The sequence below is a fragment of the Plecotus auritus genome (assembly GCF_963455305.1).
Source record: "Plecotus auritus genome assembly, chromosome: 4".
Lineage (NCBI taxonomy): Eukaryota > Metazoa > Chordata > Mammalia > Chiroptera > Vespertilionidae > Plecotus > Plecotus auritus.
In genome coordinates this window covers 142,599,355-142,622,441 of record NC_137775.1, presented here as the reverse complement: position 1 = coordinate 142,622,441, position 23,087 = coordinate 142,599,355, and the positions used below count along the sequence as shown (strand labels likewise).

Genomic DNA, 23,087 nt, shown 5'->3' with positions numbered 1-23,087 from the left:
AAGTTGGGGGCGACCGGGCCTGCAGGGGAGGGCAGTTAGGGGCAAAGAGGCTGGCGGGGAGCAGTTAGGCATCAATCAGGCAGGCAGGGGAGTGGTTAGGCAGCTGTGGGCAAACTACGGCCCACGGGCCGGATCCGGCTGTTCTATCTGGTTTTCTTGCCCTCCCCTCCGCTCCTTTACTTTGAATTTATATTAGTTCACACAAACAATCCATCCATGCTTTTGTTCCGGCCCTCCGGTCCAGTTTAAGAACCCATTGTGGCCCTCGAGTCAAAAAGTTTGCCCACCCCTGGGTTAGGGGGTGATCAGGCTGGCAGGCAGAAGGCGGTTAGGGCCAATCAGGAAGGCAGGCAGGCGAGCAGTTGGGAGCCAGCAGTCCTGGATTGTGAGAGGGATGTCCGACTGCCCGTTTAGGCCCTATCCTACTGGGATAGGGCCTAAACGGGCAGTCGGACATCCCTCGAGGGGGTTCCACATTGGAGAGGGTGCAGGCTGGGCTGAGGGACACCCCGTCCCCCCATGCATGAATTTTGTGCACTGGGCCTCTAGTATACAATAAAATACATTTGAATGGTGCAGTTTGAAGATATATACACCTGTGTAACCATCACCTCAATCAAGGTAGACCCTGGCCAGTGTGGCTGTTTGTTGGGCATTGACCAATACATGGAAAGATTGCCAGTTTGATTCCTGGTCAGGGCACATGCCCAGTTGCAGGCTTGATCCCTGGTAGGGGAGATGCAGGAGGCAGCCAGTTGATGTTTCTGTCTCCCTTCCATTCTCTCTAAAAATCAATAAAAAGATCTTAAAAAAAAAAAGAATGTTATCTCAAAGTTCTTATAGCTTCTTCACAATCATTCATTCTCAAATACCCATCAGATTTTTCCTGTTCAGGAATTTCATAAACGGAATTATACAGTATATTCTCCTTTGAGATTTGTTTCTTTCATCCAGCATATTTTTGAGATTTATGTGCTTGTGATAGTACTTTTTATTTATGCATTATTTCTTAGTAGTCTTGCATTGTATCACTATACTGTTTTTATTCGTTTACCTGTTGATGGACACCTGGGCTGTTTTCAGTTTGGGGCTATTATTACTAAAGCTGCTATGATCATTTGTGTGTCTTTTGTGGATCATCCTTTTATTTCTATTGGGTAAACACCTTGCAGTTGGACTGCTGGGTCATGTGGTAGATACTGATTTAACTTTATAAGGAACTCCCAAACTTTTCCTAAGTGGTTGTGCCATTTTTCATGAATTATAATTTCAGTTTAGGAGTAACAGACAAGGAATTAGTGTCTCGATGCCAGTCTTAAAATTTGGCCATCTAATGAGTGTTAAGTATCTCATTGTGGTTTTAATTTGTGATCAGTGATGTTGAGTATCTTTTCTTTTTAAATTTTTATTTATTGATTTGAGAAAGAGAGGAATGTAGAGGGGTGAGGAGAGAGAGAGAGAGAGAAAGAGAAACATTGATTTGTTATTCCAGTTATTTATGCATTCATTGATTGCTCTTGTATGTGCCCTGATTGGAGATGGAACCAGCAACCTTGGTGTAGCTGGATGACGATCTAACCATTGAGTTTCTGACCAGGGAATGTTGAACATCTTTGAAGGTGCTTATTGGCCATTTGCATACAATTTTTTGTCAAGCATTTTAAAAACTGATGTTTCTGTCTCCCTTCCTCTCTTCCTAAAAATCAATTTATTTTTTTAAAAAACATATTTTTATTAATTTCAGAGAGGAAGGGAGAGGAAGAGAGAGATAGAAACATCAATGATGAGAGGGAATCATTGATTGGCTGCCTCCAGCACGTTGAACCGAGCCTGCAACCCAGGCATGTGCCCTTGACTGGAATCGAACCTGGGACCCTTCGGTCCACAGGCCGACGCTCTATCCACTGAGCCAAACTGGCTAGGGCCTAAAAATCAATTTAAAAAATGGGTTTATCTTGTTGAATTGTAAGGTCTGTGTACTGGATATACATTGTGTCAGATTTATTGCAGGTGTGTTCTCTTTAATTTTCTACATTGGTATTGTGTATTTTGACAATGTACAGATCAAGTTAAATAATGTTAATACTGGAAGCATAATTGTTTTTTTTTTTTTTAAATATATTTTATTGATATTTTACAGAGAGGAAGGGAGAGGGACAGAGAGCTAGAAACATCGATGAGAGAGAAACATCCATCAGCTGCCTCCTGCACACCTCCCACTGGGGATGTGCCCGCAACCAAGGTACATGCCCTTGACTGGAATCGAACCCGGGACCCTTCAGTCCGCAGGTCAACGCTCTATCCACTGAGCCAAACTGGTTTCGGCTGGAAGCATAATTGTTTAAATTCAGTTAAATTATGTGAAAGCAAACTTATTCTTTTTTTTTCAACCCTCATTTGAGGATATGGATATTTTAATTGATTTTAGAGATAGAGGAAGGGAGGAAGGGGGAGAGGAGAAACATCAGTTAGTTGCCTCTTGTACTGGTACTCATACTTGCACTCGCCCTGACCCGGGATTGAACCCACAATTTAGGTATGTGCCCTGACAGGGAATTGAACCTGAAACCTTCCAGTGTTTGGGACGATGCTCCAGCCAACTGAGCCATCTGACCAGGGCACAAATTTATTCTTTTTTTTTTGTTAATCCTCACCTGAGGATATTTTTCCATTGATTTTCAGAGAGTGGAAAAGAGAGGGAAAGACAGAGAGAAAATCCATGTGAGAGAAACACATTGATTGGTTGCCTCCTGCACGTGCCCTGACCAGGGCCTGGAGGAGGCTGCAACTGCAGTACTTGCCCTTGACTGGAGTTGAACCTGGGACCTTTTGGTCCGAAGGCTGACGCTCTGCCTGAGCCACACTGGCTAGGGCCACAAGTGATTTAGTTCTTAGTATAACAAAATGTTATGTGTTTGCAGATCCATGAAAATGATGTTATTTGTAGAAAGCATGAGGTGTTTTGAAAGTGATAATATTTGATAATTTTTTTACATTTTCAATTTTAGGTAACTCAGACCTTTTCATTTATTAGTGAGTTGAAGTTTTAGTTTTGTTTTCATAGGATAAACGAGAATATTTAAAGTAAAATAAAGGTAACATTGATTATAGAATCGGATATGATGATAAAATTGTGTAGCTTGGTGTACCAATTGTGGGACTAATCCTGTAACTTGTGGGGTCCCACACTCTTCAGGTAGAAGTGTAGGACACTCATCTGGTGTCCAGAATTGTTTGGTGTGGGAAAAACTACTGTACATTTGGTGACCAGAAGTGTCAGAAATGAAATACTCTTCAGACAGTATTGTATGCAATATAAATGAAAACAGTATAGTTTTCTTTGTCTTAACATAAACCCAGATTGACAAGTATATACTTTCTTCCTATAGAATTTACTCTTGTAGATAAAGAACTAAGTTTTTGTTTTCTTTTGTAACCATTTAAAAAAAAGGTCTGGTGTCACTTGTCCACTAACAACAGCATGTAACTAAATTCCATACATATTTTCTAGAAAAGAAAATTCCTTCAAACTATTTATTGGGTGCCTCAGTCTTCACCAGTTAGGGCTATAAAAAAAGGGTGAGATACTCTCTTCTTTATCCTTTAGAAAGAGGAAGTTTGTACTAGCTTTTAAATCTAGTCTACCAAACAAAATGTCATGTCTTTTCTAGGCCCTGAGTTCAGATCCTAAGTGGTAGGTACTCAGTGCTAGCCCTCTTTTTTTCTTTCTTTCCTACATGGAAGAGCTGAGACAGAAGTCTTTTTTTCCTGCTTGAAGACCTTTTTTTTTTTAAGTCATTCATTTTTTAAAATATATTTTTATTGATTTCAGAGAGGAAGAGAAAGGGAGTGAGATAGAAACATCAATGATGAGAGAGCATCATTGATTGGCCACCTGCGGCATGCCCCCAACTGGGGATCAGCCTGCAAGCCAGGTATGTGCCCTTGACCAGAATCGAACCCAGGACCTTTCAGTCTGCAGGCCGACGCTCTATCCACTGAGTAATACCAGCCAGGGCCTGCTTAAAGACCTTGATGTCAGTCTGGAAATTGCAGAGAGGTAACTTCAGGGGTTATATAGCTAGTTTCCTTGTAGTTGGTGAATTCTTGACAGCATTTCCTTAAAAAAATTATATCTATATAGATATAGATATAGATATAGATATAGATATACTTTCATTGATTTGAGAGAGGAAGGGAGAGGGAGAGAGAGAGAGAACCATCAATGATGAGAGAGAATCATTGATCGGCTGCCTCCTGCATTCCCCACACTGGGAATAGAGTCATAACCCGGGTTTGTGCCCTGGCTGGGAATCAAACCGTGACCTCCTGGTTTGTAGGTTGATGCTCAACCACTGAGCCACACCGGCTGGGCCTTGACACCATTTCCATAGGTTTTTCGAGATTCAAAAATGTATTTTCTCAGGGCTTATTTGTAACAAGTCATTTTTATAAGAATCAATTCAATAGACAATATATTTGCTAAAACAAATACTACAAAATATCATTGGTTGTAAATATAGAAGAGTTTGAAGTTTTATAGTACCTCGGCCAGTACATTTGTGATAAATGCTAAGTAAAGAGAAATAATGAAAGGCCTGTGGTTCATACTGCTCCTACCTCTTTTACTTCCATCTTGTTCTAAATGACCACTGTTCTTAGCAAGAAAATGAACTTCAGGGCTGAGGTGAGCCAGAGAAGTTTCTGAGGGGTCTCAATGAGATGTCCACAGATGAAAGAAATGGTACTTTCAAGCATGCTTACCTCCCTGTGACATCCACTAAAACTCCAGTACTAAAACTACCAGATAATGGGTTGTAGGGTACCTGGAAATTCTGAGAGGTTCTGGGATTAGTAGTTTGAGTCTATTTTTGTGTTTTTTTTTTTTTTTTTTAAATTTCTTTATTGATTAAGGTATTACATATGTGTCCTTATTCCCCCAATACCCCCCACATCCCATTAATGCCCCCACCCCCCTGTTGTCTGTGTCCATTGATTAGGCTTACATGCATGCATATAAGTCCTTTGGTTGATCTCTCCCCCTTACCCCCACTGTCCACTACCTTCCCTGAGGTTTGAGGTTCTGATTGATGTTTCTCTGTCTCTGGATCTATTTTTGTTCATCAGTTTATGTTGTTCATTATATTCCACAAATGAGTGAGATCATGTGATATTTATCTTTCTCTGCCTGGCTTATTTCACTTAGCATAATGCTCTCCATCTCCATCCATGTTGTTGCAAATGGTAGGAACTCCTTTTTTACCACAGCGTAGTATTCCATTGTGTACATGTACCACAGTTTTTTAATCCACTCATCTGCTGATGGGCACTTAGGCTGTTTCCAAATCTTAGCTATTGTAAATTGTGCTGCTATGAACATAGGGGTGCATATATCCTTTCTGATTGGTGTTTCTAGTTTCTTGGGATATATTCCTAGAAGTGGGATCACTGGGTCAAATGGGAGTTCCATTTTTAGTTTTTTGAGGAAACTCCATACTGTTCTCCACAGTGGCTGCAACAGTCTGCATTCCCACCAGCAGTGCACGAGGGTTCCTTTTTCTCCACATCCTTGCCTGCAATTGTCATTTGTTGACTTGTTGATAATAGCCATTCTGACAGGTGTGAGATGGTACTGCATTGTTGTTTTGATTTGCATCTCTCTGATGATTAGTGATTTTGAGCATGTTTTCATATGTCTCTTGGCCTTCTTTCTGTCTTCTTTCGAAAAGTGTCTATTTAGATCAGTTGCCCATTTCTTTATTGGGTTGTTTATCTTCTTTTTGTTAAGCTGCATGAGTTCCCTGTGAATGTTGGAGATTAAACCCTTATCGTTGATATCATTGGCAAATATGTTCTCCCATGCAGTGGGCTTTCTTGTTGTTTTATTGATGGTCTCCTTTGCTGTGCAAAAGCTTTTTATTTTTATGTAGTCCCATTTGTTTATTTTCTCTTTAGTTTCCATTGCCCTAGGAGCAGTATCAGTGAAGAAATTGCTTCGGCATATTTCAGAGATTTTTCTGCCTGTGGATTCCTCTAGTATTTTTATGGTTTCCCGTCTTATGTTTAAGTCCTTGATCCATTTTGAGTTTATTTTTGTGTATGTTGTAAGTTGGTGGTCTAGTTTTATTTTTTTGCATGTATCTGTCCAATTTTCCCAACACCATTTATTGAAGAGACTGTCTTGACTCCATTGTATGTTCATGCCTCATTTGTCAAATATTAATTGAGCGTAGTGATTTGGGATGATTTCTGGGTTCTCTATTCTATTCCATTGACCTATATGTCTGTTCTTGTGCCAGTACCAGGCAGTTTTGAGAACAGTGGCTTTGTAATACAGCTTGAAATCTGGTATTGAGATCCCACCTACTTTGTTCTTCTTTCTCAGGATTCCTGTGGCTATTCGGGGTCTTTTTTTATTCCAGATGAATTTTTGGAGAGTTCTTTCTAGGTCTGTGAAATATGCTGTTGGTATTTTAATGGGGAGTGCATTGAATCTATAGATTGCTTTGGGTAGTATGGACATTTTGATGATGTTGATTCTACCAATCCATGAACATGGTATGCTCTTCCATCTGTTTACATCTTCCTCTATCACTTTTTTCAGTGTCCTGTAGTTTTCCGCATATAGGTCTTTTACCTCCTTGGTTAGGTTTATTCCTAAGTATCTTAATTTTTTTGGTGCTATGGAAAATGGGATTGCTTTTTTAGTCTCTCTTTCTGTAAGTTCACTGTTGGTGTATAGAAATGGCATAGATTTCTTGGCATTAATTTTGTATCCTGCTACATTGCCGAATTCATTTATTAAGTCTGTTAGTTTTTTGATGGAGTCTTTCGGGTTTTTTATGTACAATATCATGTCATCTGCAAATAAGGACAGCTTTACTTCTTCTTTTCCAATTTGGATGCCTTTTATTTCTTCTTCTTGTCTAATTGCAATGGCTAATACTTCCAGTACTATGTCAAACAGGAGTGGTGAGAGTGGGCATCCTTGTCTTGTTCCTGTTCTTAGGGGAAATAGTTTTAGTTTTTGCCCATTGAGTATGATGTTAGCTGTGGGTTTATCATATATAGCTTGTATTATGTTGAGGTATGATCCTTCTATTATGTTGTTGAGAGTTTTTATCAAGAAAGGGTGTTGGATTTTGTCAAATGCTTTTTCTGCATCAATTGATATGACTATGTGATTTTTATCTCTCAATTTGTTTATGTGATGTATCACATTTATTGATTTGCGGATATTGTACCATCCTTGCATTCCTGGGATAAACCCTACTTGGTCATGGTGTATGATTTTTCTGATGTACTGCTGGATCCGATTTGCTAGAATTTTGTTGAGGATTTTGGCATCTACATTCATGAGGGATATTGGCCTGTAATTCTCTTTCATTGTGTTGTCTTTATCTGGTTTTGGTATTAGGGTGATGCTGGCTTCATAGAAGGAGCTTGGAAGTGTTCCTTCCTCTTGAATTTTTTGGAATAGTCTGAGGAGGATAGGTTTTAGTTCTTCCTTGAATGTTTGGTAAAACTCTCCTGTGAAGCCGTCTGGCCCCGGGCTTTTGTTTGCCGGAAGCTCTTTGATGACTGCTTCAATTTCTTCCATAGTTACTGGCATATTGAGCTGTTTAGATTCTTCTTGATTGAGTTTTGGAAGGTTATATTTTTCTAGGAATATGTCCATTTCCTCCAGGTTGTCCAGTTTGTTGGAATAGAGTTGTTCGTAGTATTTTTTAACAATCCTTTGTATTTCGGCGGGATCTGTTGTTATTTCACCTCTTTCATTTCTGATTTTGTTTATTTGGGTCCTCTCTCTTTGCTTCTTGGTGAGCCTGGCTAGAGGTTCATCAATCTTGTTTATCCTTTCAAAGAACCAGCTCTTGGTTTTGTTGATTTTTTTGGCCTCAATGTTGTTTATCTCCGCTCTGATCTTTATTATTTCCTTCCTTCTGCTTACACTGGGTTTTTCTTGTTGCTCTGTTTCTAACTCTTCGAATTGTAGGGTTAGGTAATTTATTACCATTGTTTCTTGTTTTTTGCAGTAGACTTGTAGAGGTATGAACTTCCCTCTCAAGACTGCTTTCGCTGTGTCCCATAGATTTTGGATTGCTGTGTTTTCATTGTCATTTGTTGCCACAATGTTTTTTATTTCTTCCTTGATCTCTCTGGTAACCCAGTCATTGTTTAATAGCATGCTGTTTAGTCTCCATATGTTTGATTTTTTTGGATTGTTTTTATTGTAGTTGATTTCCAGTTTTATGCCATGGTGATCTCAGAAGATGCTTGATATGATTTCTATCTTCTTGAATTTGAAGAGACTTTGCCTGTGACCCAACATATGGTCTATCTTTGAAAATGACCCATGTGCACTTGAGAAGAATGTATATTCTGTGGCTTTGGGGTGAAATGTTCGGAAGATGTCAATTAATTCCATCTGGTCTGGTGAGTCATTTAGGATTGATGTTTCTTTGCTGATTTTTTGTTTAGAGGATTTGTGCAATGGTGATAGTGGAGTATTAAAGTCTCCTACTATGATTGTATTGCTGTCAATCTCTCCTTTGATATCTTCCAGGAGTTTTTTTTATGTATTTGGGTGCTCCTTTATTGGGTGCATATATGTTTACCAGAGTTATTTCTTCTTGTTGGATTGCTCCCTTTAGTATTATGAAGTGGTCTTCCTTATCTCTTGTTATGTCCTTCACTTTGAGTTCTAATTTGTCAGATATAAGTATTGCTACCCCAGCTTTCTTTTCATTTCCATTCGTCTGAAAAACCTTTTTCCATCCCTTCACCCTCAGTCTGTGTGCGTCTTTTTTTCTGAGGTGGGTTTCTTGTAGACAGCAGATATATGGGTCGTGTTTTCTTATCCAATCCGTTACCCTATGTCTTTTTTTATTTTTAAATATATTTTATTGATTTTTTTACAGAGAGGAAGGGAGAGGGATAGAGAGCCAGAAACATCGATGAGAGAGAAACATCGATCAGCTGCCTCCTGCACAACCCCCACTGGGGATGTGCCCGCAACCAAGGTACATGCCCTTGACCGGAATCAAACCCGGGACACTTCAGTCCGCAGGCTGACGCTCTATCCACTGAGCCAAACCGGTTTTGGCTCCCTATGTCTTTTGATTGGGGCATTTAATTCATTTACATTTAAAGTTATTATTTTTTTAAATATATTTTATTGATTTTAGAGAGGAAGGGAGAGGGAGAGAGAGATAGAAACATCAATGATGAGAGAGAATCATTGATTGGCTGCCTCTTGCACACCCCCTACTGGGGATCGAGCCCGCAACCCAGGCATTTGCCCTTGGCTGGAATCGAACCTGGGACCTTTCAGTCCACAGGCTGAAGCTCTATCCATTGAGCCAAACCAGCTAGGGCTAAAGTTATTATTGATAGGTATTTATTTGTCGCCATTTTTATTCTTTACCCCTGTGTTCCTTCTTCACTTTTCTTTTTTTACAGCAGACCCTTTAGCATTTCTTGCATCGCTGGTTTGGTGGTAATAAATTCCCTTAGTCCTTTTTTGTCTGTGAAGCTCCCGATTTCACTTTCAATTTTGATTGATAGCCTTGCTGGATACAGTATTCTTGGATTCAGACCCTTCCTTTGCATGACTTTGTATATTTCATTCCGTTCCCTTCTGGACTGATGAGTTTCTGTTGAGAAATCAGTTGCTAGTCTGATGGGGGATCCTTTGTATGTAACTTTCTGTCTGTCTCTGGCCGCTTTTAAGATTTTTACTTTGTTGTTGGTGTTTGCCAGTTTAATTATAATGTGCCTTGGTGTCGGTCTTTTGGGTTCCATTTTGCTTGGGACTCTGTTTGCTTCTTGGATTTGTGTGGTTTTTTTTCCCTATGTCAGGGAAGTTTTCTGTCATTATTTCTTCAAACAAGTTTTCTATTCCTTGCTCCGTTTCCCCTTCTGGAGCCCCTATTATGCGGATGTTGTTTTGTTTCGTGTTGTCCGAAAGTTCCCTTAGGCTCTCCTGCTTTTTAATTTTTTTTTCTAGAAGCTGCTCTACTTGGGTATTTTTCCCTACCTTGTCTTCTTGTCACTGATGCGGTCCTCTGCTTCTTCTAGTCTACTCTTGATGCTTTCTATTGAGTTATTTACAGCAGCGATGTCATTTTTCATTTCTTCTTGGTTCTTCATTTCCTCTTGGTTCTTACTCATATTGTCGAATTTGTCTTCTATTCTTTTCAGCCACCTTATGACCATTTCTCTGAATTCTTTCTCTGCCAGGTTGCTTGCCTCCATTTTGTTTGCTTCCTTTTCTGGTGATGCCTGCTTTTCTTTCATATGCGGGCTGTTCCTTTGTCTCCCCATGGTCTCTCTTCTCCGGGTGTTTGATTATGTAGTTCTCTCTCTCCTGTGTTGATTTAAAGGCACAAAATACAACATAACCAGGTACAACACACAAGGCACTGAACAGAAATGTATTCACGATATTAATAACCCCAAATAAAAGTGACCACCAGAGAAAGGCATATTAGGGGATAGGAGAGAAATAAGAAGAGAAAAAAGACAAAAAACAAAAGAAAGGAGTGCCAAAATGAAATTGGGAAAGGGAAGAGAAAAGAAAGAGAATAAGAAAGACAAGGGGAACAAACTGTATATATGGGGGGAAAACTCCAATAGAACAGCCACTAATCCTAGCAAATGCCAGCAACAAGTACCTGGAGATGAATACAAACTAAAAACAACAAAATCAATTGAGGCGAGGAAAAACAGATGCAAAAAACAAACAAAAACAAAGCAAATAAAAAAACAAAACAAAAAAATAATAAGCAAAACAATCTCACAAACAAGCATAAAAAATCGATATAATCAACATTCAAGCAAACAACAACAAAAGGACAGAGAAAAAAACAATTTTTGAATAGTGAAGACAGAGAAGAGAGAGGTGTGTATGAACTCGGATCAGGGGATTGGAAATTAGATATACAAGTAGGGTGAAATTTTAATAGGTTAAAAAGAAAGAATAGGGAAAAATCTAAAGCAGGAAAAGGGTAAGAGAAACAGGACAACAAAAGGGCAAAAGTTAGGAAGAGAGTGATGGCATAAAGATAGAGTTGAGATAGAGTAGAATGATGCTAAAGGAAAGATGAAAATAGAATGTAGAACACTAATCTCAAAGTCAAATAGAAAATAAAATCACACTTTTTTTTAAAAAAAGGTAAAATAGTAGTAGTAATAATACTGATTGAAAATAAAGATGTAATAAAAAGGTAAAATCAAGTGAAAAAAAAAGAAAAAAATTAGTTTCTTAAGTAAAAGATGAAAGAGAAAAAAAAATGTGCAGTATTGAAGGTCATTCACTTCCTCTATTCTGTTTGGCACACCTGTTTCCCACTCAGGACAGTATTGCAGTTCCCTGTGTTCCTCTGCTCCTCAGTGTTGTAAGCCAGTCCTGATTTTTAAGCAGGCGGTGTGTCTTACTTTCTTGTATTCCTTTATTTGTCATTACACAAGAGTCAATTTGTGATTCAGCCCCTGGGTGGCAGTGTTTCTGGGTTGACCTCTGGGTCTATAGGTCCTCTCTAGCCTGTGCTTAGATCCTGCTTTCCCTGTGGCACTCAGTACCGGTTTGTGGGAGTGGGCTGCCCCAGAGCTGGTTCTCCAATGGTCAGTCCCCGTTCTGATCCCCAGGTTCCAGAAAAACAACTTTCCCCTGCAGTCTCCTAGGGTGTCCTCAACTGGGTGATCCTATGTATTGGGCTCAGTAATCAGAAGCAAGGATTCAAAGATGAGAAAGTGCTAGTGTGCGAATTCCGGGTTTGCTCCTAAGCCTGCGCAATCCCCTTTTCCCCCTTGTGGCCAAGCAGCTGGCACACTCCCAATATTTTTAGGCTGTCCTGTGTCAGATCAAAATGGGTTGCTTTTTAAAGATCCCCTTTGTTAGCAGCTCTGAGGACCCCCTTCCACATTCACGGATCATGCCAGCCCCTACAGCCACGGATTTTTCTAGATGCAGACTTCCCCCAGTCCTCCAGTTCCCGCAGTGCGCGCGTTTCTCTGTCCTGCCGGGACCAGAGACCTCACCTTATCCCAGGTGAAATCTGACCTTTCCGTGGTGGAGTGTAGAGCTCCTCCGAATCCACGTGTTTGCGCCAATTGGGGACCGGTGCTCTGGGGTTCGCAGCTGTTCGGTGGGTGCCGCAGTTGTATATTTTCAGGCTTCAGGTAACAGCCACTTTCCCCTTCAACATGGCGTGGTCTCTGCATCCGAGCCGGTGGCTCCGGGAGGGAACCCAGCAGCAGTGAGGGCTGCCCGGTCAGGGGACCCCCGTCCAGCAGTCCCCCACCTTCTCCTGGATTATAGCTGTCCCTTAACTCTCCAACACACACTCCCCGTGCGACCCTCAGCTATTCTTTCTATCTGCTCCGGGACAAGGCTGGGGACACGTCTGTCTCTTCCGCCGCCATTTTTCCATACCTCTTGAGTCTATTTTTGATTCTGTTATCAGAATAGAGAAAGCATTGCATTTGATTTGGGGGTTTGAATTTAAGGTCACTGTATAAGGCAACAATAGTATGTTAGCAGAATTACCCATGAAAAATTCCTAGGAAGATGCCATATCATAAAAAACTTTCTTTTGAGGTCCCAAACCAGCCCAGCTTTCCTCTAGTATTATTAGTGGTAATATTGGACCTCTGTTCTTGAGGTCTGCTGAGAAAGAATTCAGAGCCTAGAACTTTAGTGCAAGAGGAAGTTTATCCAGCAAGCAAAGTGGAAGTACATGCTAAAAAGGGGCTAATTACTTCCTTTTTTAAGCTGACCTATTAGAGCAGGGGTGGGCAAACTTTTTGACTCGAGGGCCACAATGGGTTCTTAAACTGGACCGGAGGGCCGGAACAAAAGCATGGATGGAGTGTTTGTGTGAACTAATATAAATTCAAAGTAAAGGAGCGGAGGGGAGAGCAAGAGAACCCTGCGCTCTTTCGGCTCCGCAGGCCGGATAGAACAGCCGAATGGGCTGGATCCGGCCTGCGGGCCGTAGTTTGCCCACGGCTGTATTAGAGCCTGTCTCCACCAACTCCTGTTGTAAGGGAGTCTTTGAGGCTATTCTCTGGTCCCTTGTTTCTCCTGTAATAGACACTAAACCAAGCATGTCAAATTCAAAGGCTAACACAGGCCAAATAAGGTGTAAGTTTACGTGGGCTGCAAAAAACAAAAGCTTTAATTTTTGTAGACACGTAGGTTTATTTCGATAGAGACATGCTGAATACAAAGGGCTGAAATAAATTAGTTATCATCAACATAAAATAATAGAACACTTTAATAAAAATTAATATTTTTTCTTGAACGTTAACTTACCAGACACTGAATAACTGCACAAATTAATAAGCATAATGCAAATAAACCTATTTTTCTTGTTCTCCGAAAGCGAAATATTTCCTTTTGTGCATACCAAACAAGTCAGTCCAAGACTAACGACATGGCAGTCGGCTGCTAAAATATTCGCTGCTAGTATTAGTGGAGAGAAATGGTGCGCCTGCACATAAGTCGCGTAAGGGAAATGAATGCAACACGATTATAGTAATCAGTCATTAGTGAACATTGTAGTTTGTTACTAACAATTATGTATAACAGTATATTGTAAAAATTAAGTTACGAAATTTTTATTAAAACATTTCTTACTACTGTTATATTGGCTGGTGCGCAAAAATACTCGTTGTGGGCCGCATGCTTTGGCATGCTTGCTCTAAACCAACTGCTTGACCTATGTGCTAGGGGAGGAAAGGGCACCCTGGGGGTGAGGTCCTAGCCTATAATTGTTTTTTTTTCTAGTTTTGCCCATTGCTAGGCACCTGGGGACTTTCGGCCCTGATAACATTCTGTATCTGGCCTATCGCTCCTGCTTCTGCTCATGTCTGCCTACTCTATCAGTATGAGAACAGATCACTGTTCTGTTGAGCACAGTTGTTGGTTTGAACTCAGAGGCCATTGCTATATGAAAAATACTTATCTTTTAGCACTAGAATAGCTTCGAGTTGCTAAGTACAGTGAAAGACATGCAGAGCAGATTGTGGAAACAGCAGATTCCTGTTACCTAGCTCATGCTCACTTAGGCATACACATACTAATTGGCTGGAATGGTGGGCAGATTCTTTGTATATACCTAAATTGAGTTTCTCTTAAAATTTTGTTTAATGTAGGTTAAATTTGTGTTAGATGTTGGCTTATTTGAGGTAGAAGATTTAAAATAGACTTTCTAGGAGGAAGAATATCTGGCATAAGACTTATACTTACCTTTTCATTCTGTTGTGTCGAGTGCTGAAGTAATCATTTGTGTCTCATGGCTCATCCTTGAATTATAATGAGTTGTATATCATAGTTTTCGTTTCTTTTGGTTCATAATTTTTTGTTCCATTTCTCTCCTAACAATGTCTCAGTAAATTGAGTACATACCCAACAAAATGGGAGGATTTAGTTTATAAAATAGATTAGCATAGTTTTCAAAGAAAACTTTAACCTCTAGATGCAAGTTTAGTTAATCTGTTTTATATATTGTTCAAGCACATTCTTTAAAGACATTTATGACCTATCAGTTCTTTAGTTGGTGTAAATTTATGTGGCCATGTCTTTTTTCAGACTTGTCTTTGTAAAACTGATAGAAATTCCAAATAAACATGGGAATGCTGATTGGTAGTCTGGTGAACTTGTGAGTTTAGTTTACTCTTCTGCTAGGAGGAGGAAAGGGATCTTATTTTTTGTGGAAAATACGTGACTGCAGTCTACTCACTGTTGCTGTAATAAGTTAATGTTTTCTGTCATTCAGCTAAGATTACCACATTTCTGTAATTTTCCTGTGCCTTTTTAGCACTATTTAAATCAGGGCTACAAATATGATCTCTGTTTTTTCTCCTTATTTTTCCCTTGTTACTAGTTACTGGTACATCTGTTTCCTAAAGACTTCCTGAAAACAAATGCTGTTCATAATACTTTCTTGTCTGTTGTCATATGTACAAGTGACCCACTAAAGTTTAGGCACTTAAGTCACCTGTTGTATCTTACACAGTTGCGTTTCTGAGAGGATTTAGCATTTTCTGAATGCTCCATAAATTCTTATTGACTGGTTGATAATATCTCTATTTCTAGCTTTCCAAGCCCTTCATACTGAAGTTTCAGAATTTTCTTCTGCCAGCGTTTGGCAAGTCATTTGGGTGGAATGTTTGGGTCTAGCACAGCCGTGGGCAAACTACGGCCCGCGGGCCGGATCCGGCTGTTCTATCCGGTTCTCTTGCTCTCCCCTCCGCTCCTTTACTTTGAATTTATATTAGTTCACACAAACACTCTATCCATACTTTTGTTCCGGCCCTCCGGTCCAGTTTAAGAACCCATTGTGGCCCTCGAGTCAAAAAGTTTGCCCACCCCTGGTAGCAGTAGTGAGCTTGTGTATTTTTGCCATTTTCCTCCTTTTTAAATAAAACGGGCATACTAGGAAGTGAAAGGTTCCTGGAATAAGATCTTAGTTATCTTTCTTTCATGAGGATAGTCTATGGCAGTGGTCGGCAAACTCATTAGTCAACAGAGCCAAATATCAACAGTACGACGATTGAAATTTCTTTTGAGAGCCAAATTTTTTAAACTTAAACTATATAGATAGGTACATTGTTATTAACTTAATTAGGTTACTCCTAAGCTGGCCTTTACTAAAAATTCAAGGGGCCAAAGAGCCGCATGTGGCGAGCCGCAGTTTGCTGACCACTGGTCTATGGGAAGCTGGTTGGTAGGATGGGGTGGTTTTAGGCAGCAGGAGAGTCAGAATAGTGGCCATGATTGTTGATCTTTTTATAGTCAGTGGTGAAGGGTAGTATCTGTCACTGTGAGCTTGACAGTTTCCCAATAAATACTTAAAGACGTCTGATGAAATCAGTGGGTTTAACAAATACACTTTTGAAATATGTTTACTTCTGGGAAATCAGCATAATTCAGTGGACCAGTATTTTTTAAATGAGGAATGATGATGTTAAAAAAAATCATGCATTTAAAGTAAATAGGCCAATGAACTTGAGTGTAGCAGAGTAGGACAAGTTTATTGCTACAGTTTCAGATTCTACATCTCAGCTGATCTTTTAAGAAACTACCATTGCTTATAGAAAAGTAGTGGTTGTCTTGGAACAACACCTATGAGGTTCAGTTGCAAGGTCAACTAGCCACTTTTTCACAGGACAGTTTTGGTGTCATCAAAGTGTGAGATAGATCCATAATTACCTCGAAAGGCTATTCACATACTCTTCCCATTTCCAGCTAAATATCTGTTTGAGAATAGATTTTCCTCATATTCTTTAACCAAAACAACATATTGGAACAGATGAATGCTGAAGCAGATAGGAGAATCCAGATGTCTTCTATTAAGATAGATATTGAAGAAATTGTATAAAATGTAGAACAATTCCACACACTGATTTTTTTTCTTTAAAGGAAAATAGTTTTTTAAAATCTGTTACTTATAAACACTAGAGGCCCAGTGCATGAATTCGTGCATGGGTGGGGTCCCTCAGGGTGCCCTGTGGAGATTGGGCCCCAGCTCATGCCCCCAGCCTTGCAGCCCTGCAGCCCTGCCGCCCTGCCTGGCACCCCGCCTTGGCCTGGTGCCACCCCCTCACCTGCCCCACCATTCCGCCTGCCTGGGGGGCGATTGATCAGGGCTGGGCCCCCTGCCCGGCTCCCTCAGTGCCTGGGAGCTGGGCGGAAGTCCCACCCCCTGCCGCCTGTTGCCATCTGTGGGGTGATCAGGCCCCCGCTTGTACCCACCTTGGCCTGGCGCCACCTGCTCACCTGTTCCACCATTCCGCCACGGTCCCACTCTCGTTGGGGCCCACAGGGCCTCCACTGCTGCCTGCTGCCAGCACCATTTTGCCGACACCCACCATGTTCCGCGCTGCCCCCTGGTGGTCAGCACACGTCATAGCGAGCAGTCGCACTCCTGGTCTCTTGGTTGAACGACTGCCTGAGGGGATAATTTGCATATTAGATTTTTATTATATAGGATAGGATTTTATTGGCTTACATTATTTTTTAAGCTTATACTTTTTAAAAAAATCCTCACTCAATATGCTTATTGATTAGAGAGAGAGAGAGAGAAAGAAAGAAAGAAATAGAGAAACATCGATATGAAAGAAAACATTGATGGGCTGTTCCATAGGCATGCCCCAACTGGGGATGGTCCTGCAACCTTGACTTGTGCCCTGGCTGGGAATCAACCCTCAACCTTTCGGTATATGGGATGATGCCTCAACCAACTGAGCCACAGTGGCCGGCCAGGTCATCAAATTGCATTATTTAAAAATGAAGTTGATGTTTTAAAAATTTATCAGTTTTTAATTTCTTATATGCCATATATTGATAGATATAGCTCATATGAACTAAAGGAGTCCTGAAACCAAAATGCTCAAGAATGGAGTATGGTGTTTGAACTTTCTACCAATTCCATTTGTCTGTGGTGATACCTGCATGTGAGTAATTAATGTCTTGGTCTTTATAATAAGTTCCAAATTTTTTGTCACCACAGTGGCTCATTTAGGCTTTATATTTTCCTTTTTCGATCTATTTTTTATCCCTTCTCATATGAGTATATCTGGCTTTTTAATTTTAGGTTGTCCTTGCCATCATTTTTCTCCATTCACACTGCCATCAACCCAGTCCAAGCCCTTATCACTTTATTCCTGAATTACTTCAGTACTCCAGGTTTTTTCTAATTTTTTTTCTTCGAAATTGAGTGTTGAATGGAACTCCAGGGTTGACTTGACTTTAATTTTTTAAATATCTTCCCTAAAATGTACAGATATAAACTTCTTATGGTAAAACCAAAGCTTTACAAATTAAACACAATCAAGTTGGCAGCACATATTTAATGATGCTATTTTGTTAAAACTGAATAAACGTTAGAGCTTATAATAGAATGATAGCCTTAGGATCAGTTTTATAATAAGTATTTCTTTAATTTGTCTTAATAATAATACAGAGAATGGCTAAATCAGCATAAATCTATACTAATAAAAGCCTAGGTGGCCCTCACTCCATGCCCTCACATCATTACAAGATGGCCGCCACAAGATGGCCAACAGGGGAGGGCAGTTGGGGGGCAATTGGGCTGCCAGGGGAGGGCAGTTGGGGGTGATCAGGCGGGGGCGATCGGGCCAGTAGGGGAGGGCAGTTGGGGGCGATCAGGCCGGCAGGGGAGGGCAGTTGGGGGTGATCAGGCTAGCAGGGGAGCAGTTAGGCATCAATCAGGCTGGCAGGGGAGTGGATAGGGGGCGATCAGGCTGGCAGGCAGAAATAGTTAGGGGTAATCAGGCAGGCAGATGAGTGGTTAGGAGCCAGCAGTCGCAGATTGTGAGAGGGATGTCCGACTGCCGGTTTAGGGATCGGGCCTAAACGGGCAGTTGGACATCCCTCAAGGGGTCCCAGATTGGAGAGGGTTCAGGATGGGCTAAGGGACACCCTCCCAGTGCACAAATTTCGTGCACCAGGCCTCTAGTATGTTTTATAAAATAGTGTGAATTTTTAGTCTATTTGTTCAGGATAATCAGATCTAGTAGTTAACCTAAACAGTGACAACTAGTTATCTCTGAGTGTGTGTGTGTGTGTGTGTATATGTATGTGTGTGTTTAATTGCTTTCAGAGAGTAAGGGAGAAGGGAGAGAGATAGAAACATCAATGATGAGATAGAATCATTGATGGGCTGTCTCCTGCATCCCCCCCCAGGCCCCCCCCCCCCCCCCCCCTGCTGCCCAGGGATCGAGTCTGCAACCTGGGCATGTGCTCTGACAGGCATCAAACTGGTGACCTTTTGGTGTATGGCGACCTCTTGGTTCATGGGACAAATGCTCAACCAAGCCACACCAGCTGCGCCAATAATGGTTCTTGCTACTGAAGAACTTAAGTGTGGGGGTGAAAAACATGAAAATGTGATTTTAATGTTATAAATGCTGTGATAGTGGGAGGGAGTTTGTTTTATTTAAAACAGCCTTCAAAATGGTGCATTAGGTTTTATTCTTCACGGATCTGCCTGTTTATCCCTATATTTCCAAAGAACCATCTGGACATTTAGATTTATTTTTTAGATCAGCGGTCGCCAACCTTTCGGACCTCACGGACCACCAGTTGGCGACCACTGTCTTTGATCATAATTCAGAGGTCTTGTTCCTTATATTTTGATAATTTCCCCTAAATGAATTACTCTGATTTTCTTAATTTCCTCTCAATTTACAAGTTCATCCTATAGACTAAAACCTCCACTCATGTACTTTGTTTGGAAGAGCTTTGTGACATTTATAAACGTAGACATTTATCCATATATGCCCTCTTCTGGAGAGGTTGGTTCCAGATTCAGTTTTGAAATGTTCTGTTGTTGATCTCGCAACTTATTTAGCTCAATTAAACTTGGTCTGAGAGACTGTTTTGTTGTGACATACTTTGTGGTAACTAATAGTAGAAACAAAGGTATTCTCCAGAATGTTAGTTAGACAAGGAGGGTTCTAGTACAGAAACAGTACATAATGCCAACTAATTAATGATACCTATTTACCAAGACAGAGCTTAGAAAAAATTGCAATAATCCCCACATTGCACATCTGTGAAAACTAAATGCTATGTTTCTGTTAATAGGTTTATCAGGTACAGGGTGCTCCCTCCTAGGACCAAGAATTTGTCAAGGCAGCAGATGGGAATAGTTGTGAAATAGTTTATGAGCAACATATCATCCCTTTTTATCAGATTCCTATTCTTTCTAGTGCTAGGCCTTTGAAGTGCTAAATGTCTGAAGTAATTTGCATAGAATTACTTGAGCTCCTGTTAACTAGCAGATTTGAAAGCATTTGCCCCACAAAGTTATTTTTTTCTTTCTTTCTTTCTTTCTTTCTTTCTTTCTTTCTTTTCTTTATTAAGGTATTACATATGTGTCCTTATCGCCCCATTGTCCCCCCCCCCCCCCACTCGTGCCCTCACTCCCCTGTTGTCTGTGTCAAATGAGGCTCTAATTATTCTTAACTTTGGTGTCTTTTTGCCCTACTTCACCGTCTTCCTAGCTTTCTTCTTTCCTCCTGACTTCTGAACTCATCTAGTTGAGTTCAGTCTTCTCTGTTCTAGGGACTGTTATCATTGTTCCACTTTAGCAACCCACCAGGAAGGCTTCATTGTTAACCTTTTCACAAGGAATACTCCTAACTCTGTGACCTCATTCAACTGTTTTTATCTCAAATTTTGAAATCTTTCATTCTTTTCATTTTTTTCAGCCCTTGTAATTTGGAGTTTTTACCAAATTTGGTGTCCACCTTTGTTAGCAGGGTTTGCCAGCCGGGGCTCTGCCTGTACAGCCCCATCTCCAGTGTGTCTGCTCATACCTTGGAGTTCCTTTCATTCTTTTTTGGACTGTGAAATCCATCTCAATTTTTAGGGCTGGGTTGTCACCTTTTCTGCCATCTCTCTGCAGTCCAGTCCATCCACCCCATCCCCACCCTCACTTCCATCCCTTTACCCCCACCCTCCCATGTCCATATCTTATATTGTGATACATTTTCTTTTTTTGGCCTCCCTAGGTAGGATATCAGCTCCAAAAGGGCAAGTTCTGTATTTCATTCATTTTTGTATATTCACATTCATTGCCTGGATCAATCGTCATTTATTACATGCTTTCTTTGCCCCCCTCTCGGCTCTAAATAATTTGCATTCTTTATTTGGTGGTTGAATATTCTTTTGTGTGTGTGTGTGTTTTTTTTTTTTTTTTTTTTTAATTAAGGTATTATATGTGTACATATCTTACGGTGGTTGAATATTCTTACCAAGAGTTACCTCTTCTTACCTCTGGGCTCTTTCTTTAAATCTTGTCTTCTTAGACAGTTTTATTTGTGCCAGAGGGTTTTATGTAAACAAGTAGGTAAATGAAACCCTACTCAATTATTCAAGCCAGAAAGTTGTCTTCCCCCACATTTAAATCATCACCAGGTTTTCTTGTGAGTAACTTGAATTCCTTTTCTCTCCCATCACCAGTGTGGTATTAGAGCTGCTCTTGTTTGGAACTTGGCCTCACCTTGCTGCTCTGTTCTCCCCACCTCCCCTCCTGCTTCTGCTCTGCAGTCAGCTGGCCTTTTCAAGTTGGAAACCTCCCCTCCTTTTTTACTTAAAACACTAAGTGGCTTTCCACCACTCTTAGAGAAATTAAAGCAAAACTCCTTAACATGGCACCTTTGCACCATCTGACAGAGAATTGTTCTAATCTTTTGAAGATACAGGTATGGTTTTAATAGTTTGAGAAGAAAATGTTCCAGAAGAGGACACTTATTTAGACTCAAGGTGGGGACTCTGTAGTATGAATAAGACATTTGGTGAACCATAGGTTGTCCCCACAATTGAACATGATTGACTCCGAGAGTCTGCAACTGAAGATAAGGCAGAAGGATTTACTTTGCATTTGCCACATTCCTTTTTTCTTTTACTGGCAGAGAAACCCCTCATGTGAACAAAGGTGGCACAAGAGGCAACAATCCAGACTTTTAGCACAGTGTTTAAGGTGGGCCTGGTGTAAAAGTGTGTAGAATAATACTTTAATTTGTACATTTATTGTGTATTGTACTGTTTTTACTTTTAATGTATGTAAATTTTACTTTTTCAGATTTGTCATTTTCAATTATATTCAATTTTGCTAGTAATGTACTGATGAAAACTCAGGGTACATTCTTCTTTTTTTGCTCTACTGCGTGTATCTTGTAGATTAAAAACTTGTTTGGCCTCGCCCGTGTGGTTCAGTAGTTGAGCATCAATCTATGAACCAGGAGATCATGGTTTGATTCCCAGTCAGGGCACATGCCTAGGTTGCTGGCTTGAATCCCAGTGGGGGTTGTGCAGGAGGCAGCCTACCGATGAATCTTTCTTTCTCATTGATGTTTCTATCTCTCTCTCCCTCTTGACTCTCTAAAATAAATAAAAATATTTAAAAACAAACAAAAAACTAGCTTGGTATATAGTATACTTAGTTCTTGGTAAGGGATCACATTTCTATGAGACAGCAGCTCTCTAGGAGTTTGTAAATAAAAATACCTTTTAAAAGTTTTATTAAGTAAAACTTTATAGTACTTTGAATGAAATGTTTTAAGGATTTAACCATACAGATCAAATGAGCACCCTTTTGCAAATGTCAACAGTGTAATTATGTATTATTTCTTTTGCTTACTGTTAGTTTGCTGGGGATTTAAACACAAGTGATTGTATTCAGGCTGGTTAGTGATTTTAATATGAAACCATTGCTTTTAGAATAATCATGGGCCAGACTGGGAAGAAGTCTGAGAAGGGACCAATTTGTTGGCGGAAGCGCGTGAAATCAGAGTACATGAGACTGCGACAGCTCAAGAGGTTCAGGCGAGCTGATGAAGTGAAGGTATCCCTTTGCCTTTTGTGAAAATGCATGTATAAATGAAGATAGCTTTTTTCTCCCTAAAGATAAGTTTTAATTTGAAAGGGTTCATTTTCAGCCAAGGCTATATTTACATTAGATAAATGAAGACTTGGAAGTACAGGTCCTTGATCTGTCTTAACATAAAAGTTGTACCACACATAGTGGTAATGGAAAGGTTTTCAGCCTACTTGGAATTCACTATCTTTTTTTTATACCTTTCCATTGCACCTGTAGTCTTGGAACCCAAATATACAGGGTTTCGTGATTAAAGTCATTGTGATTTTTTTTATTTAAAACAAAGTTAACAAAGGATGGAAATAATTTCCTGTTCCCCTCCCATTCATAATAAAATAATAGGTGTGGTGTTTTTGTATTATTTAAATTCGGGAAACCACAGTTTATTGTAAAATTTATGCGCTTTAGAGGGAATGTTTCTGATATTTTTGAGAAATCACTAGATTTTAACCCATAATAGAGATATTACAGATGTTCTAACAATGAATAATTTTTTTTTCTCCTTTCATTTTTTTAAAGAGTATGTTTAGTTCCAATCGTCAGAAAATTTTGGAAAGAACGGAAATCCTAAACCAAGAATGGAAACAGCGAAGGATACAGCCTGTTCACATCCTGACTTCTGTGAGCTCATTGCGCGGGACCAGGGAGGTTGGTTAACTCACGCGCTGCAGT

At 40.2% G+C, this 23,087-nt stretch overlaps 1 protein-coding gene across 8 annotated transcripts in view; it reads left to right on the top strand.

Annotated features, from left to right (window-relative positions):
• EZH2 (enhancer of zeste 2 polycomb repressive complex 2 subunit) overlaps positions 1 to 23,087 on the top strand; it is an 80,379-nt gene that overhangs the window by 6,692 nt on the left and 50,600 nt on the right. For 5 of the 8 annotated variants that reach the window (XM_080666054.1, XM_080666053.1, XM_080666052.1 and 2 more), the window contains exons 2-3: positions 22,259 to 22,382; positions 22,935 to 23,036. In XM_080666054.1, coding sequence (XP_080522180.1) covers positions 22,259 to 22,382; positions 22,935 to 23,036 — 226 coding nt within the window. Of the gene's footprint in view, positions 1 to 22,258; positions 22,383 to 22,934; positions 23,064 to 23,087 lie in introns of all 8 variants that reach the window. The other 3 variants (XM_080666049.1, XM_080666056.1, XM_080666055.1) reach the window with 1 other exon arrangement.